Consider the following 19,035-nt stretch of genomic DNA (forward strand, 5'->3'; position numbering starts at 1 on the left):
TTATTTTGATATTAATATGAAGTAAGTGCCAGAAATATGTACAAAGGAGATTCCACTTTTACAGTTGCGCTGATTTTCGAAAGAAATGCCTGTACGAGGATTAAACTTGTAAAGCAGTGGTTCAATGTAAACTTTCCGTTATATCGCGTACAAATTTGAATATTCAAAGAGACTTAAAATTAAATATATTGTAACGATCTTAACCGCTCCGTATATCCTGTTCTCCATCATTCGGGAATCATTTTAACCGCGCGACATCTCTAGAGACACGTGGAAGGTTAGTGAGTCTTTCGGAACATGGTCAATCTATATAAAGCACTCGCCGCTAGAAGGCCAATTAAAGTATAATATTGACGCGATTATTGGCGCGACTTTTAAACTAAAATAAATAGAGCCCAGTGTGAATAAATATAGCTATAAATGTGAAATATTCAGTATCTAAATTCACATCTAAACAAGTTGTAAAAACTCCACAATATGCTAATAATAATTTATTTATAAAACAATAATTTTAAATGACAAATATAAACTAATATTAAATATTGATGTCAAACCAATTATACTTAACACAAAAATATATAAGGTTTAATAAGCTCCTTAAAACAACCCAACTCGCTTTTTCATCTCTTGTTGCTTCCACTTTGGCATTCTTTCAAACTCCTTGTACGACATTTTGAATAGGTACACAAAATCGTCGTGGGTAAGATGTAACTAAAATAATCAAAAATGATTTAGTAAGCGAAAATAAATATTAATATTAAAATAACACCTCTTTATTGAGTGAGTCAACTCTTGAAGGTAATCGGTCATTCGCCTCCTTTAGGATATTTATTGGATACTTTTCGTAATGGTCAAAATCTCCGTTGTCCGAGTTATTGTGAGTCAGGTTTCCATTTTGAACTTTAACGTCGGTGTTTGTCATCTCGATTTCCAGACGCATCTTAGCAAACGTCTTGTAGTACTAAAAACCATAGTTTAATATGCTGTTGTCTTATCCAATTCATTATTCACCTTCCACATTTTCTTATCCCAACTAGGGAAAAATCCAGTAAAAGTAGGCGGTTCCTTTCCTTGCTTTATTTGGATCACTGTCATATTCATATCTCTATTAGACGGGTCAGTTTGTAAATAATGCAAAGCGGTCTGGATACTTAATCTCTGCTCCTCTCTAGGGCTCAGTTTACCTATCCAAATGTAGAGGGCTGTATTGGTGTCCAAAATCATTACGTTTTCCGGCAATAAATCTTTTTGTTGGAAGAAAAGGATTTCCTGAACTAAAATAACATTATGTTATTAAGCCTATATGAAATTAGTCTTATATATAAAAAAATAAGCTTGTTCTGAGTATATACCTTCAAGTTTCCTACACGAATTGCAATAAAACAGTCTGGGTGGCTTGGGATCATACTCATTTCGTACCATTTGAGTAGGATAATTACCGGGGCCTCCTAAGTAAGTAAAGAACTCCTCTTTTTCTTTTCCTAAAAAATTAACTATTAATACTAGAATGCCTCTAGAGATATATTTAAATACCTTCCAACAGTAGCTCAAAATCCTTTCCAGCAAACCCTTTGGCCATCTCTCTTTGGTCTCCTGTAGAGTAGTTTCCGCACCAGACAAACGACTTTTTACCTCTCCTTAAGACGAAACAAGAGTTCGAATCAAGGGATGACGCCTTGCAGTCCACTTGCTCTGCTTTTGAACTGTAGCTAGTAGATCCATAAATTCTTAACAGATATTGGTTAGGATTTTTCAAGTTTTTACCGGAATCTAAATATGTAATGATTAACATTATATAGGTATACAGTTTTTATTAAGTTTTACCATCAAAATCAATTCCTCGCCCTTTGAAAACCGTTAACCGTCCCTTAAAGAGTTGCAAGAAATGTGCAGTTTCTCTTCCTTGGATGATTCTAGCTTGGAAACCCAGCTGACCAAGTTCTTCATCAATTTCCGTTAGTTTGGCTGTTGTTATATTGATTTCTTCTTGGGTGGCATTTGTACCCTTAAAAATATTCCTTTGGTTTAAGAAGGTAGTAAGCTTAAAAGTTTTAGATCAGAAATATTAGGTCAGAAAGAAGTTTGCTTAGAGCACTTTGAGGTAGTCATTAAAGAACCAAGTCAATAAAGAAAAAACCTGCTCAGCAAGTTCCTTTGGTTTTGCCGCTTCTTATTCAATTTTCCTCGTTCATTCGAGGACTGACATTTAGTAAAAGTAACTCATTCATTCAAATTCATTCATTCCCATTTCTACTGGAAGTGACTTGTCTACAAGGTTTGGAGAAATTCAAATTTGCTATAATTTCTTTGGCTGTAGCAAGTAGTTCAATTGCAAATAATTCAAGGTACCTATAGTCAGTGTATGAACGTGCTGCTGTACTAAAGCATAAGAGATTGAGTCCATTTGCTAAGTCTATGGAATTCGCTTACCAGCATTCTTGGTACAGTGGTTATGGTATCCGATTTGCGTGCAAACCGTTCCGAAATTCGTTCAATGCCATACAGGGTGTCCCCGTTCAATTGGTCAAGAATGCTAGAGTATATACAGGAACCGTACAAGGTGTCCAAATAGGGTATCAGCGCTTTATTTGTGCATTTAGCCGTTTACCGGAGAGCAACGCGCTTTTTGGGTACGTGCATTTTACCAAAACAATAATTCAATCGTGACAGCACGCCGTCTATATCACGCTCATTACCAATTACATAATATTCAATTGTCACCTAGCCCTGATGTTATTAGAAAATGGATCAGAACGTTTGAAGCTACTGGATCCACAGTGAAAATTCATAATCCCGGCTGCCCACAAATCGTAAGAAGTGCAGAAAATATCGAACGAGTACGTCAATCAGTCAGAGAGAATCCAACCTTATCTGTACGGAAGCGAAGTCAGACGACCACTCTCAAAAGATCATCTTTACATAACATTTTGACCAAAGACTTGCATCTGCATGCATATAAGATACAGTTAGTGCAGGAATTAAAACCGAGGGATTACAATACACCGTTAGAATTTGTCAATAAAATGATGGAACGATTCGTCGATTTCAATAACATTTTAGTCAGTGATGAGGCTAATTTTCAGGTAAATGGCCACGCAAATAAGCAAAATTGCAGGTACTGGCCTGACGTTAATCCTCGCAGAAAACACCAACGCCCACTGCATAGCCCCAAAGTGGTCGTATGGGCTGCTATGTCTGCTGATGGCATAATTGGGCCGTATTTTTTTGAACATCAAAATGGACGGGCACTTACCGTTAATACCGAGCGGTATTATGTGCAATGTTACAAAATTTTCTTGCACTATCTCTCCGACAGTTTCAAGGTTTTAACTTAGAAACCTGGTTTCAGCAGGATGGTGCGACATGCCATACGTCAAATCGGCCAATTGAAGCTGTTCTCCAACAATTATTCCCCAATAAAGTCATTTCAAGAAGAGGCAATATTAACTGGCCTTCTAGGAGCCCGGACCTATCGCCACTTGATTATTTCTTATGGGATTACCTCAAAAGTAAGGTCTACGAGAATAATCCAGCTGATACAAATCAATGAAAGCAAAATATCCAGGAGCAAATAAGATTAATATCAAGGGATTACTAATAACCCGAGAACGAAGATTACTAATAACCCGAGTAATCTTCGTTCTCGATTTGAAGAGTGCATACAGCGCAACGGACACCATTTAGACAACATTGTTTTTGGTTCATCAATTTTCATTGACTGTACATTAATTTGCCATAAATAAATGATCATAGAAATATGGTGTATTTGGTTTATGCAAACATCACATTGCTGATACCCTTTTTGAACACCTTGTAGTTTGACATAGGACACCGATGGTCGGAAGTGCGTCGTTTTTTTAACATAATTTTTTTTTTAAATATACAATTATTCCCTCTGTATTAAAGGCACTTTTAGGGATTTTAATAAAATTTTAGGGTTTAAATGATAGGTTGTGAGGTCACTTTTTGAGGAATTGCAGGTGATTTGACTTCTCCAGGGACGGACTTGAAACACACGGAAAAGACTACGCCACTGTTTATTTGAATTTTTTTTTTAGAAATATTCTATTAATTTTTAACAAAAAAGGGCCCTTGAATTTTTGTGCTTCGACTAGTCCAATTATTTTTGAGCAATTTTTTATATAAACGTTTTTTGTGTCTCAAAAGCGATTTTGTCATTCACGGACCAAAAATCACTAAATATGAAGATTTTAAAATCAAATTATAATTTTATGAATTTTATTTCTTGATTGACATTTTTGGTCATAACTTAAGAACCACTGGAAACCTTTTCGTCACTTTCTCACGAAAAAATAGAAGGATTCCTGAGGATAAGTTTAAGGGTAGAAACATCACTCTGAATTAAACCGTTTTTGACTTTTGGAATTTTTTTTAACGGTCCTTTTCGGTCAATTTTCAACTAATTTCATATACAAACATTTTTTATACCACAGAACCTTTTTCAGTTAAAGGCGATTTTGTCATCCAAGGTGCAAAAGCCACCAAATTTGAAGATTTTAAAACCAAATTGCTATTTTATGATTTTTAGTTTTTAATGGACATTTTTGCTCATAACTTGAGAACCACTACAAATACTTTCATAATTGTTTCACTACAAAATATTGTAATTCCTGAGAACGAATGTGAGTGTAAAAACGTCACTCTGACTTCAAGATTTGAATAGAAAGAGCACTTTTAGTTGAACCACTTTTTTGCTCATTTTTTTACCAATTTCTCAATTTTATTGAAAACATTTCTTTGAAATCATTGGAATATTATAAACAAAATAAATCAAATAAAAGTCCAATTATTTTCGAACAATTTCATGCATAAAAATGTTTTGTACCTCAGAAACTTTTTCAGTTAAAGGCGATTTTGTAATTCAAGGTACAAAAGCCGTCAAATTTGAAAATTTTAAAACGAATTTGCTATTCATATTGATGATTCTTATTTTTTAACGGACATCTTTGGTCATAACTTGGCAACCACTGGAAATATTTTCATATTTTTTTCACGAAAAATAGTGAGATCTCTGAGGATAAATTAGAGAGTAAAAAAACGATTTAAGTGTGGTAGTAAGAGCCATTTTGGTTGGAGTACTTTTATGACGATTAAAAAACTGTAATTTAAATTGATTTTTTTGGACAACTTTAGTGATACTACGTTAATAAAATCAACCAGATTTAATGATAGATGAACTATTCTTAAAATGTTATTTAAGATCCCAAAGTGCTAATCAAATAATTCGTAGCACCAAACTTGCACTCTTTTTTTACAATTACGTAACTGTTGCGTCAAAAAATAAAAAAAAAGAAAGAATCCACTTTATCAGTGCGAGATTAGAGAGCTTTTCACGTTTTCCGCTATTTAAAAAAACGCTTTTAGTGTATTTTGCTCGCGCTATAAGAGCTTTCCTAGACCAGACCTACTACAACAGATGAATTAATAGAGGTGGTCCAGTCCCATGGATTAGTGGAGTGGATTAGTAGATGATCCCATGGATTAATAGAGGTGGCCAGCAGGATCACCTGATTTGACACCTCTAGACTTTTTGTCTGGAGTGCCATGGAACAACTCTTTGCCCACCAGAAGAGAGGATCTGGTTCCTAGACTTGTGGTAGCTGCAAAATTTCTGAGGAATGAGCCATACTCTGCATATTTTTTTTTTGCAATGAGTGTTCTGTCATAAAGAAAATTTTGAATTGCTAGAATTTTTAACATTTTCTACTAAATTCTTGTAATTTTTTATCTTAATAAAATCCTCATACCAGTCTCGTGACTGTCGACGGGTTCTTTAAAAAATTAGAAAACTTATGCATCGATAAATACTTCTGAGAAACGAGCAAAAGAGTGACGCCATTGACAGGTATAACTGTCACTTTTTCTAGCCATTGGAACTACTAGCTGTTAAGTGTCAAAAGAAGGTGTTCGAGAGAAGGCTGTCTTTCTTATTTTACTTTCTCTATCTATATACTGTAACGATATTGGAAACGCCGAAAAACCAGCTGATTCTCTGTCATTCTGAAATGACACAAGTGGCACACCGCACGACGTCTCGAAGGTCAGCGAAATCTTCCGGAATTATCGTCAGCCGAGTATATGAGGAGCCGCGCCAGCGCTGGGGGTCAGTTGTCAGTTCAGTGCAGTAAAGTTTCGAACATTGGCGCGAGATTTAAATCAGGCATAAATAAATACAATAAAAATACATATTTCTAGTAGTCCTGTTTTTTAGTGTAAATAAATCTGTTGACTTTTTTGCGCAATCGAGTAATTAATTCACCTCTAACGAACGATGCTACAATACTTACAATCCAACAATATAAAAGATGTTTCTCCTCACGTGCAGTATGATAGCTATATAAGGTAATGTAGCAATCTCCAGAAAAGAAACAACCGTGCCTCTCCTTTGGTATTTCAACGATTTTGGTATTTTTTATTCGCCAAAGAGTCATTCCTCCTGTACCGTCGTCAATTAGTTGAGTTTCAGCAGCCAAACTTGGCCGATCTTCCATTGTTATTGGGTCAAATTTGGTTATTAACATTGGCATTTTGGCCACTGAAAATTTACGGGTAAACTATGGTTTTAGCGATTTTTTTACGTAATAACCTTTGCCTTTAGGGAGCTCGGTTTTCCATAACTTAAATAGAGCCTTGAACTCAGCTGGTTCTAATCCTTCGACAACCCTGGTCACTTTTGTGTTGCTAGGGTATTTTTTCTTTTTTACGAAACCTCTTGCGTTCCTTAGAGATTCGTTCTTTTCCTTTTCGCTCACTTTCTTGCCCACCCATACCCATATACCGTTTAATTCCTGGTCAACTATAAAAACATCCTAAAATATCAATATTTAGGTTTGGTGATCGTTGGAGACATGATACTTACATCTGAGCTTAGGTCGCTAATACTAAGTGCTCCACTCTTGACCTCCGCCACTCTATATTTCCCATTATTTTCTGAGCATTTGTAGAGTCTTAGGTGAGTTTTATTTTGACCATTAACTTCATTTTCATTGGAATAATTCTCTGGTAAAACAACCCTCTTTTCGAGTGGCAAATATTGGCTGAACTGCTTTTGAGTTTCCGAATCAATGGTCTTCTCATAACCATCATCCACGAACACTATATTGGGTATCTTGTGTTGGGTTTTCATGTTCTGAGAAACCTGTAACAGGGGTTAAATTTCAATTGATATATCTGTAGATATAGTAGTTTTACTTACAGTTGCTGCATGTCGTCTTTCTTCCACCCCAGCGGCTCTCCCGACCCAAACAAAAATGGTTTGTGTTGTTTTAATAATAAAAATGTCGGTACTGGTAAAATGCTCCCATGAAAGATTTCCCATTTCTATTAAAACAGGTATACTTTTACCTTTTACTCTGTACAACTTTGGTAGATTTTTGCTGCCATTTTCTATCAGGGCTGGTTTCATTATACTGAAAAAAAAAGTTTGATTTGATTCTATCTATATGTTAAGCCCGCAAAGTTTAAATAAATAATATGTTTCTTTGTTAAAAAAGTGTTTCGAATAATAGGTTTTCTTCATTTTTTTAGTAACAAATACTCGAACTATGTGTGTTTGTGTTTATTTTAATGCCACTGGAGAGTACCAATTGACTAGCTTCAAAATACTTAAATTGAGAAACAGAAATCAAAAATAATACGTTCATTTCATAATAAAAGATACAGGCTAATATACTAGAAGTGTGTGACGTGTATCTTGATTAGTTAGTCAACAGATGTTGGGAATTTTAACACTGGGCTAGCTAAAGATGGCTTTGCATGATGTCATTTGCTTCTAGGACTCTTTTCTTCCAATAATGGTCCTTGCACAAAATCTTTGCTTCTGTATGTTGAAGCCATTGGACCAAGCGTGTTCTGCTATTCCTTATCCAGAAACCTCTCCTCTTCAAGTCTACTTTCGATATTCTTTTGTCTTCACTTCTAGTGGTCACTTTGTCTCGCCTGTATATATGAGTCTCCTTTACAGGGGATTTGGAATACACAGTTCTTAGTGTCTAATAGGTATTCTGGCTTAGTTTTCGATACTAAACCTCGTATGGTTGTCTTCGAAGTGAAGACAGTCTTAATGTTGAATTTTCTGGCAATTCTCCGAAGACTTTCCCCATGATGTAATTAAGAAGAGAGTAAGAAGTTTAAACGTTACAAAATATTGCTAACAACACCCATGGTAACCCAATCCTGCCAAATAATCACACACCTTCACTGCAATCCAAAAAATCTTTTTAGCATTAGGACTATGTTCTTAATTCAATATTGCATATAGGACATATGGGAAGAAAATAACATATTTTCATATGAAGAATGAGATCCTGAATTTTGGAGGTGCACTTTGCGACCCCCCTGTATAGTTGCGGTTAGCGATAATTTATTTTCTTTAATTTAAGCGCCATAGTCCGGGCATTTAAGAATGTTTACTTGTTGTATACTTGACTAATGTACAAAGAAGTGCCAATATTTTTAATCATTATTTAGTTTAGATACTTAAGATGGTCATCATAGGGCAGAATAGGAATACTTTGACAATAGGAATTTTGGGTTTTAGACCTATTGAAATTAAGTTCATTGGATACAAACCAATTTAATAGATTCGCTGAGTCACTTCCAGAATATCAGAAATGGATGGATAATCCATGTTTAGTAATTTTTTCTGTGATTTATTATTGTTGAAGTAAATAAATTGAGTACTGAAAGATAGGAATTTATTAAAATTATACTTGTATTAAAAATACAGGTAGTGTTTTAGTATTTCAATTAATATTGAATGAGAGACGCAGTAAATATCTTTGATAAAATCATAGCAGGAAACATATGTGTTATAGCTTCTATGAAGGTCAGTAAGGAGAAAACTGTTTTATAATGTTTCATTTTAAAAACATTCAGAAAGTGATTCTTCTGACAACTAAACCAAACTAAACCAAAACATATATAGCTCACTTATAGATCTTGGAGGGTAACCTGTAATTGTCTGAAGAGTTGGCAGTCTTAAGACAAATCTATAAGCAATTATGATAGCAAAGATTGTTGTTATATATATTTATGTATATTTGTATCACTTAATGTATCATTGTATTATATCTATGATTTCCTAGATAGAGTTTCAGAAGTTTTAGAGCTTATAACTTTTACCTGGACACTGTCTAACATCCCTGGGAGCAATTAATATGAAACTGTGTCGGAGGCCTTAATAAGGTTCACGTAGATCGCAAGGTATTTTTTTGCTTTGCCACGTTTTTAAAATTGTTTGACTATAATTCGTTATTTCGGATGGGTCACCATTTTTTAAAATAGAAACCATTTTTCTACTCTTCAAGAATTTATAACTTTTGGTTAACTTACCGTAACCCATTTTTGAAGTAGCTTAAGAATCTGTTGCTTTCATTTTCTTGAGTCTCTCTATGTTGGGTCGAGCAGAAATTAAGTATTCCATCAAGTTCCACGGTTTTGTATGCAGCCACACTAGACTTCTCTGGTGTTGTATTGCTTCCTAGCCAAAAGTGAATGTGGTATTCTATATCTTTCCCTTTAAGATCTCTAGCCTAAAGAAATAATGTATTTAAGAAATTTCAATGTACCATCGTATATTACATAAATTAAACGGAACTCTTAACTGTGCATTTTATAGCTATAGCTGTACTATACCATATTGCATTTAATCCACAATCAAGAGCTTCGGCAATATTAAATTATATCTAATACATACATTATGCAAACTGATTACAAAACTGTAAATATGGATTCGTAACAGAATTATACGGTCGTTAAATATGGCTGAAGTACCGCAATTTTAACCGATTTACTGAGGAATTATATGGATTGCAGTAATTTTTATGACTAATTATAAAAAATATATGTTTCTAGAACTTACCACTGAATCAACCCCAGAAGGCTGCCCATATTGAGAAGCGGCATAAACAATATAAGATTCAGTATCGTAAAATGTCCCGTATTGATCTTTGGTAAGAGCGATCACGCTCATATTCTAAAATTGGACAAAAATTAATTAGCTTATTAAAAAAAACAGCAGATACAGTAAGATTAATAGAAAATCTACAAAAAAATCGCAATTATATTATATTTTCTTTGACCGCTAATAGTAACCGCAGTTTTCACGTTACATGCATTTTTTTTGCTCACTACCGGATAACGTGCATCAGTTTACCGCATTTACGGTTTTTAAAGAAATACCAATTTCGTGCTCTGATAATCGACGCGACATAGCGAGAAGTCTCGCCGGTTTGTCGTTTGTAGTATGTTTATTCTTTCCTGGTGCTTTCAAATCTTGTTTCATTAAATTTTTATTGGCAATAACTTAATGATTTTATCATAGCACTATGAAAGTACCTACAATGGTAACAAATCTAAAAAAAAGTTTCTTTTAAACGAATTCTCCAAAAAGTTATTTGGAAATAAATAATTTAGAAAAAAACGCTTTACATCAAAGATCACAATCAAATCACAATCAAATCTATAACACAATGTAGTGCCTAATTATTTATAGAATAAGCAGATTCTTTTCGAACCACCTTTTGAGTGAAACTTTTTCTATGATTAAGTCAAGCCTGCAACCATTCATGATCTTCTAAATACTCCAGGACGTTCCACGTCTTTAAATCATCTGCGAATTAAATATAAAAAATAACTTGACAAAATGCAGCTAAAATACAAATAACAAATAGATTTAATAGAACAGGTGATGCATGGCCACCTTAAAAGAGCGCTTAATGAGAATGATGCACATAATTTAAATCAAATTAAGGAGAATCCAGAAGTATAACAGACAGACAGATAAGATTGACAGAGACATTTCTCTTAGACAAACTGAAGTTATATTTTTACTCTTTATAAGCAGTTAAATATTACAAAGTGAAATTTCTTTTATTCCAGGTAGTTGAAGTAATTTGCGATTTCGTTCAGGGAGTATAATCTTATCTTCCTATTTTTACAGGCGGTTTTAGTAATTTAAGTCATTTGCTATCTTTTCCTGCCAGTTGAACTGATTTGCAATATATGAGTAACTTATATCTCTATTAGTTGCAACTAATTAGAACTATTTCTTATTATTTTACGTTTCTTAATTTTTACGTTGCAGTTTATCTCTTTTCGGCTATTGGAACCATAATTCCTATTTCTTACAAGCAATTGAAGTAATTTATAATTCTTTTCAGCCAGTTAAAGTACGATTTATATTTAGTATAAGTAGTCGGAGGCATTTCCCATTCCTTCCAGATAAAATAAGATCTCATTTGGCATTTATTTCAGAACGACCCCCTTAGTAAAAAGCTAAAAAAAATATATATATATATTTTTTTTTTTTAAATTTATACGAGAATTACTTACAGAAGTAATTCTCGAAGTTAAAGTTTAAAACAAAAACGAAGTTTAAAACGAAGGATGAATATAACAGAATCGGATAGTCAACTCTATCAAAGGCTTTAGAGAAATCCGCATTTATTGCATCTAGCTGTTCAGGATCTGCCCTAAGGATCAGAAGATCGGACAGAAGTCAGACTATGCTGGTTTTCTGAAATCATTCTCTGACAAAGGCAAGATAGAGGCAAAAAATGTATCAAAAGTACTCAAATGTATCATACGTACTTATTGTCTTAATATCATTCTGATCACTTTTAAATATTGACGCAAGTTGAAAGATAATTCTTATTAAGCAGATTTTTTAGAAGTTAGGAGTTGTGGAAATCAGAAATGTATACTTCAAAAAATTTTATTTTTTGTTATTTTAATTTCTCAATAAGTTTATTAGGAATGCACCAAATAGAGACGATCTAAAGCAGCTTGTATAAACATTTGATCTTCGAAACACTCCACGACTTTTACGATCTTTAAATCATCTACGAATTAAAGTAAAAATTACTAGGCAACATGAAAAGGTGATGTATGGCCGCCTTGCAAGACTTCTGAGCTTGCATTCATAATATTTATGTGAAAGATTTGTATTCTGACTCCGATCCATTTGTTAAACTGTGAAAACGAAGGATGAACAGTCATCAACTCAATCAAAGGCTTTGGAGAAATCCATATTTATTGTATCTGGAATACACCAAATATAGAGACGATCTAAGGAATCTAGTCTTTTAAACAGTTCATAAATTTTAAGATCTTTAAATCATCTGCGGATTAAAAATAAAAATTAGTAGACAAAATGTAGCTGTAATGCCATTAATAAATAGATTGAATTGAACAGGGGATGTGTAAGCATTTTCAAGGACCTCGGAGCTTGCATTGATGATATACATGTGAAAGTTATTGGTATATTCTGACCCCGATCTATTTGATAAATTAAAGGTAAATAATATAACCGAGTCGGGTAATCACCTCTATCAAAGGCTTTGGAGAAATCTGTATTTATTGGATCTACTGAGCTGGTCTTCTGAAATCATTCCAAAAGTCTTAAGAGTTTCAGATTAGATACATACAGGGTGTTCATTTGAAAACTTCCCACCACGGATTGGGCCATTATTTATTAACGGAAATTTAAATGGAGACATTTATTTGGATATGTTGGAAAATACCATGAATCCGCTTATCACTGAATCCATTGAAAACCAAATCGATGATGATGGAAACCCTATACTTGATGAGGCTGAGATATATTTCCAGTAAGACGGCGCTCCTCCTCACTATATTCTTCCCATTCGGCAATGGCTAGACGACGAGCTTCCAGATAAATGGATAGGGCGAAGGGGGCTTATAGAATGGCCTGCTAGATCTCCTGATATAACGCCGTTAGACTTTTTTCTATGGGATCATTTAAAATCTCGTCGATGAATGCAACAAGGAGAGATTGCAAGAAACTGATTTGCCCATTACTAGATTATAATTCTTTTCAGGTTTTAGGCAGACAAAGCCTTCTTGAAAGTCTTTGGTGAGTAAAAATTTCATGTATATGCTGGCAGATTAGATCAGGAGTTTAAAGGTTTATCATTATATATGATATCATAATAAATAATGATAAGGTTATATCAATTTCCAATAAGACATTCTATTTTACTGACATGGCCAAAGGCTTGCTATTTTAATATCATTTAAAATGGATCTACCAGACCTTCACTCGTCCTTAAATCGTAGCTAATTAGATGTTTTTATACTTGAGACCTGTCACTTGCAGTTCTTCTCTGAGAAGTTCTTACTATTTAATTTAAGCTAGTATCTATAAGAAAAAATTGATTAGTTGATCGAGTATATTTGTCCTATTATTAGTTAGGCCACCCTTTCTTCGACAGACAGTTTTCCTCATCAGGTGCACGAAGTACAAACAGTGGAATCTCTTCGAATCTCTTCAAATCATCTCAGGAGCGCTATAGTACGTGCGTAAACCACCATTCTTAAAGATTTTCAGTTACATCTCTGCCAGATCGCTTGAAGAGGACAGAAAAGTCCCGCAGCTTTTGACAGGGTTAATTATCCCTGACAGCTGATAGGGATACGAGAATGTATATTCTAAAGCCCTGTAAATACATGCCAGTTTAAATAAGTGTGGTTCCTGTATCATCGGAATTTCGATAGTGATCATATATATCTTTTCTTCTCCAATGGCTTTATTAAAGTTATATCTCTTTATTTAAATTTGTTCTACAATTATTCAGCATGACTTTAATAGCTTGTTGGTAACATGATAATGGAATCGATTTACAACAAAAAGTTACTATGATTACCTTGTTCGTGACAATAAACTATTATCTACCGAATTCACTTCTAATACTCGTAATACTAGTCTCTAAACTAATAAAAATTTAGCGTGGAATATTGCTGGGTTTTATCAAACAGCGACACTCAACCGTTTCAGATCACTTTACTGATTGTTTATACCTTAACTGCAGTATTGGAAGGCCAACCACGTGCAAAGAATTGAGAGCGTTTGGAAGAAGTTTCTGCACCATGTTCATTTTAAATTTCTCACTTTTCCAAAAAAATACAGCATATCTTTTATAAACTATTTTTTAGCAATTAGTATGTGATTACTGTTTATGTTTCTTTGGGCAGATTGATGTTCCAACCTACATACTCGAAGCGACCAAATATTCAGCGCTGCCTTCCATTGAAGTAATTATGGTTTCAACACATTTGATCCTTGGATCTCAAAACTAATAAAACTAATGCAACAACTTTTTTCAAACCTAATTTGGCACAATAATGAAAATAAGTAAATTGTAAGATCAAACTTACCTCTACCCGCCATATCAGAAAATCTGCATGATTCTTATTAATTTTTTTGAATGCCACATCGATGATCCCTGTTTGGGAACCATTGGACATCGTTTCATCCTGAAATAACAAAAATATGTTTTAATTTATAAAAATAGTAGTTTGGTTGATAATTCTATAAATCTTTTTTATTTAGTATTTCAATTGATTATTTTACCCACGTAAATAAAATTATGATGGGCGTATTCTTATGCTAACCTGACGAACTTTAAAATTGTTTTTTTTTACACATGACTTACAGGCCTTCTAATCTCTTCTTAATCTGACAGCTATTTTCTCTCTATTCTCCTTTTATCTTTTCTTCCAGAATCAGTTGTATCAACTGCTATCTGTCATGTCTCAAGATGTGACCAAAGTAAGCTATTTTTCCAGTCTAATTCTCTGTTCTTAACAACTCTTCTTAATATTACGTTATTTATTTCCCTGTCAGTCGAAGTAGGTACTCTTAGTAGACCTCTGTAAGTCCGTATCTCGAAGGCCTCTATTTTATTGTTCACGATTGCCTTCATGGTCTAAGATTTCCCACCAATTTTTGCCAATTCATTTGCCTGGAAAAATAGTTTCCAGATAGTTTCGTATATAAGTACCTTGCTTTATGTAGTTTTTTTTCGAAGAAAATTGGGCCTATAACAATTTTCTTCGAAAAAATTGCTGACCTAGAATTCCCGCTTAAACATTTACTTTTTCTGGGTGTTAAGTGTGGCCTTGCCTCATCCAACATGGATTTTCTTCTGACCAATAACGGTAATTTTGACGATTTACTTCTCCGTTTAGCATAAACGTTGACTCGTCGGAAAAAAGAATGTTTTCTGTAATAAGATTATTATTCTGCATTAATTCCATAAATGGTTCACAAAATTCAATTCTTCGATCTGCATCCTTCTCATTGAATTCCTGGAAAATTGTTAGTTTATAGAGATGAAATTTTTTTGCTTCAATAACCCTTACTACCCTTAAGACTGACTCACTTCCAATTCGCGAGCTACCTGTCTAGTGGGAATATTAAGATTTTCTTCAATGGCTAATAACACTTCATTAAGCGCAGATCGACGAGAACTAGTTATTGTTCTTACGTGACCATTTTCCCGAAACTGTTTTTCAATCTTGCTTATAGTACTTTGAGATATGGCTAGTAAATCAGGATAGTTATGCCTGAATAAATGCAAAACTTCATTTTGGGTTCTTGTTCTATCTCCGTACCCAATCATCATTAAGATTCTAATCTTGTGCTTTTCACATAAATAGCCCATTTCGTAAAAAAATTAAAAGAAACTTAAATCTGATTATCCGATACGTCTTGTAGCAGTGTCAAAATTTATAAAATGTCAAAATTATAAAAGTGCCACATTTTTATAGGACATTCATAAAATACATTACGAAAAAAAAACTGTTGTCAAAATATACTCTATTATTAATAAATATTTATGCGTAAATATTTTTTAACGACTTCACTGGTGGTAATTCCTTCTGTAAGTGGCATCGACAATGGGATTGAGCGACGCACATAGGAGTATTTCATCAATCTGGGCGGCCAAAAGTTCGTTTTCCGAAATCGGGCCGGAAAAGATTTGATAGAATACTATTTTCTACATGTTTTTAGGTATCCCAACTGTTATTTATTGTTTATGCCTTATCAACGCTCTTAATTGTCACTTTAAGGTTAATAGTTTGTGAGGTCTATATTAAAGTGTATAGAATGGAATAATTTTTAATTTGAATTGTGTCGTACCTAGATTATTTTAAGAAAAGAAAAGTTATGGAGTCTAATACAACAGGTAAGTACTTACAAACTGCATTTTTATTTTTTTACATTTATTGTATACTTTCTTTGGTATTCCATTTTTAAGATGATAACCTTTTAGTAATAAACGTTTAAAAAAAATATATATCAAAAATGATTAAGTCAAAGTGCCGGGATTTGCCGGGCATTGATATTAATATTTTTGAATAGCCTACATATTTGTCTTCTATAGTACAAAAAATAAATGTCCACTTCTTTTAACTTTTTGAACTAACGCCTTAAAGGAGGGAGGAGGACATCTCAAAATATCTAAAATTTGAAATGTGACATTTCGTGATTTTTTCATGTTTTAGCTGCATCTGGTTTTCGAAATATGACACGTAGGATGCTATTTACATTTGTCAGGGAGTCAGAAGATGTTAATATAACAGAAAAAAACAAAAATCTGGAAGGATACATCCTTAACTTTGGACCATTTTCTGATGAGGATGAAATAAAAGTAAAACGAGAAATTCGTCGGTTGAAGTCTGTATGTAAGTGTAAGTGAAATTGTATCAAAATGGAAAAAGTCACATGCTATATGGAATAAATTCGAAAAGAATAACAAAGGATGGCTGAATGGAATCATTTCACTTCCTAAACCTCTGAGCTCGTCCTCTCAAAGAGTTGGCCGTCCAAAAAGAAAATTGTGAATGAATGATTCGAGTGAAAGAACCAAGAGAAGAAAAACGAAAACTTTGAGAAGAGACAATGACCTGGAAGAACTTACTTTTGCAACTCAACTAAAATTAGGTAAGTGAGTAAACAAAATAAATTACTTTTAGACGATTCAATGCTAAAGGCCGGAAATGGCAGCAAATTTATCATCTAAAAAATATAAAGATCATAATAATAACCAACTTAAAAAAAGTACCGTTCAGATTTAAAAAAATACACACATATCTATTTATCATAATTTTATAGTATTAAAATAAAAAAGGAATTAGGTTCCTATTCTTAATTTATAAAAGTTTAATTTAGCGTATCGTCTGCAGACCTAGTTATTCTTTGAAGGAAACTTAAAATCTCCTGTCGCAACCTGCTTTGGTCCAGCTCTGGCATTGGCACCTCCTGATCCTGCATGCCCTAAATAAACGTCATTAATGAACCGCGACTCATTTTCCTCAAAGCGGGTCTGAAATACCTGTCAAATGTTATCATCATCTGCTGTTGGGTGTTGTTCGGTAACCCAATATATGCAGACCAGGTTTTTCTTTGTAGGACACTTAACATTTCCTGCTGCAACCTACTTTGGTCCCACTCTAGCATTGGCACCTCCTGATCCTGCACTCCGTAAATAAATGCAATTAAAGTATCGCGACTTATTTCCCTCAAAACGGGTCTTAAATGTCTATCAAATATATTTACCATGTGCTGTTCGGTGCTGCTCCTTTCAGATATAACGTATCGGCTATTATCATTTGCAGCCATTTTCAAATTGAAATATTTATAATCACGGGTATATGACAACTAACTTTGTTTTTGACATATTTGTCAATATCGCAGAATACTTGATTTAATAACACAAATTTGCTGTAAGTGGATGATAGATACATAGGTTTTTAAACTCAAATATTGACCGTTTTGTTGCTTTTCTGTTCTGGCTAATGAAGGGAAACGTGATGTTTCTCTCGTGCTGAAAGAAATCACTTCTACACCCAAACGAGCCACTGCCTATAAAAAAGCGTTCAGTGCAAGTAAATCCAAAGAAAAGGTACAACTAACACCGCAACAAGCGTTATCAATGTTCATGGAAGCAGACTTATCAAAGAGGCAGTACGAAATCATAAGAAGTTATAATCCATCTATATATCCATGCTACAGTAAGATCCACGAAGTCAAAAAAGAGTGTTACCCCGACAAAGAATCTATTACTGTCACCGAAACTTTAGCATATATTAAGCTTCAGAATTTGATGGATCACACTGTATCCAGATTACTGACAGATCTTTACGAAGTAGTTAAAACGCTTGACGAAGAAGAAAGAAATGCCTTGGAACTCATATGTAAATGGGGATGCGATGGAGCGCAACAAGCGCAATTCAAACAAAAATTTGTATGTGACTCCGACACAGACGCTAACTTGTTCCAAAGCTCACTTATCCCTTTACGGCTTATTTGTTCCTTAAATGGAAAAATACTATGGCAGAACCCCACTCCTTCATCTCCTCGTTATTGCCGCCCAATCAGGCTGAGATTTATAAAAGAAACCGCAGATGTGACAAGAGAAGAAATATCATATATCAAAGATGCTTCAAAAAATTTGAACAAAACGAAAGTCCAAATTAAAGAAAATATTGCTTGCGAGGTATCGCATACAATGATGTTGACCATGGTTGATGGAAAGGTGAGTAAAAAAACAAAAATTGAAATATTTATTACTATTTTAATTTTTTACTATTTTTATTACTATTTTAAAAAATCGAACCCGAAACATGATTATTAGGTTTTATTGTTGTAGTCCTATCTAATAATTAAAAAAAATACATTTCAGGTGTGCAACTCTGTGACAAGCACATCATCTACAATGAGGTGCTACATATGTGGCTTAACTTCAAAGGATTTTAACTGTATCCAAAAAAAGGGGATAGTTAATGTGGAAACTTTTGAGTTTGGTTTATCTATTCTTCATGCCCGAATACGATTTTTTGAAGCTGTTTTACATTTGGCCTATAAACTACCAGTACAAAAGTGGCAGTTCAGAAGCGATGAAGAAAAAGAAAAAGTCAAACTCAGGAAACTCGCAATCCAAAGCGAATTTAAGTAAAAAATGGGTCTCATTGTAGATGTCGGCAACACGAATGACGGCAATGCCAGTAGACGATTTTTTGCAAACCACGAACTGTCTGCAGAAATTACTGGTATAGACGCGACATTTATCTATCGCCTGAAAATTATTCTGGAAGTTTTGTCGAGTGAGCATGAGGTGAATACGAAAAAATTTTCGGTTTTCGCTACAGAAACGGCAGAACTTTATATCCAGCTGTATCCTTGGCATCCGATGACCCCCACGCTCC

The 19,035-nt window shown here is 34.0% G+C and overlaps 1 protein-coding gene and 1 long non-coding RNA gene across 2 annotated transcripts in view; both read right to left on the reverse strand.

Moving 5' to 3' along the window:
- Positions 1–478: 478 nt before the first annotated feature.
- Positions 479–19,035, reverse strand: part of LOC126745871 (villin-like protein quail) — a 29,055-nt gene continuing 10,498 nt past the window's right edge. Inside the window, exons 2-14 of the mRNA XM_050453903.1 lie at positions 14,200–14,298; positions 9,884–9,997; positions 9,355–9,554; positions 7,217–7,430; positions 6,881–7,159; positions 6,608–6,830; positions 6,309–6,556; positions 1,825–2,005; positions 1,534–1,770; positions 1,353–1,481; positions 1,012–1,274; positions 770–961; positions 479–711 (exon numbers count right to left, since the gene is read on the reverse strand). Of these exons, the coding sequence (XP_050309860.1) occupies positions 598–711; positions 770–961; positions 1,012–1,274; positions 1,353–1,481; positions 1,534–1,770; positions 1,825–2,005; positions 6,309–6,556; positions 6,608–6,830; positions 6,881–7,159; positions 7,217–7,430; positions 9,355–9,554; positions 9,884–9,997; positions 14,200–14,298 (2,493 nt within the window). The 3' untranslated portion in view covers positions 479–597. The remainder of the gene's footprint in view (positions 712–769; positions 962–1,011; positions 1,275–1,352; positions 1,482–1,533; positions 1,771–1,824; positions 2,006–6,308; positions 6,557–6,607; positions 6,831–6,880; positions 7,160–7,216; positions 7,431–9,354; positions 9,555–9,883; positions 9,998–14,199; positions 14,299–19,035) is intronic.
- Positions 16,999–17,742, reverse strand: LOC126745872 (uncharacterized). The gene is made up of 3 exons (XR_007663743.1): positions 17,387–17,742; positions 17,163–17,302; positions 16,999–17,104 (listed from the first exon to the last, which is right to left on the reverse strand). It is a non-coding gene; the product is annotated as an uncharacterized LOC126745872 (long non-coding RNA).

This window comes from Anthonomus grandis, chromosome 16, assembly GCF_022605725.1.
Source record: "Anthonomus grandis grandis chromosome 16, icAntGran1.3, whole genome shotgun sequence".
Taxonomy (NCBI): domain Eukaryota; kingdom Metazoa; phylum Arthropoda; class Insecta; order Coleoptera; family Curculionidae; genus Anthonomus; species Anthonomus grandis.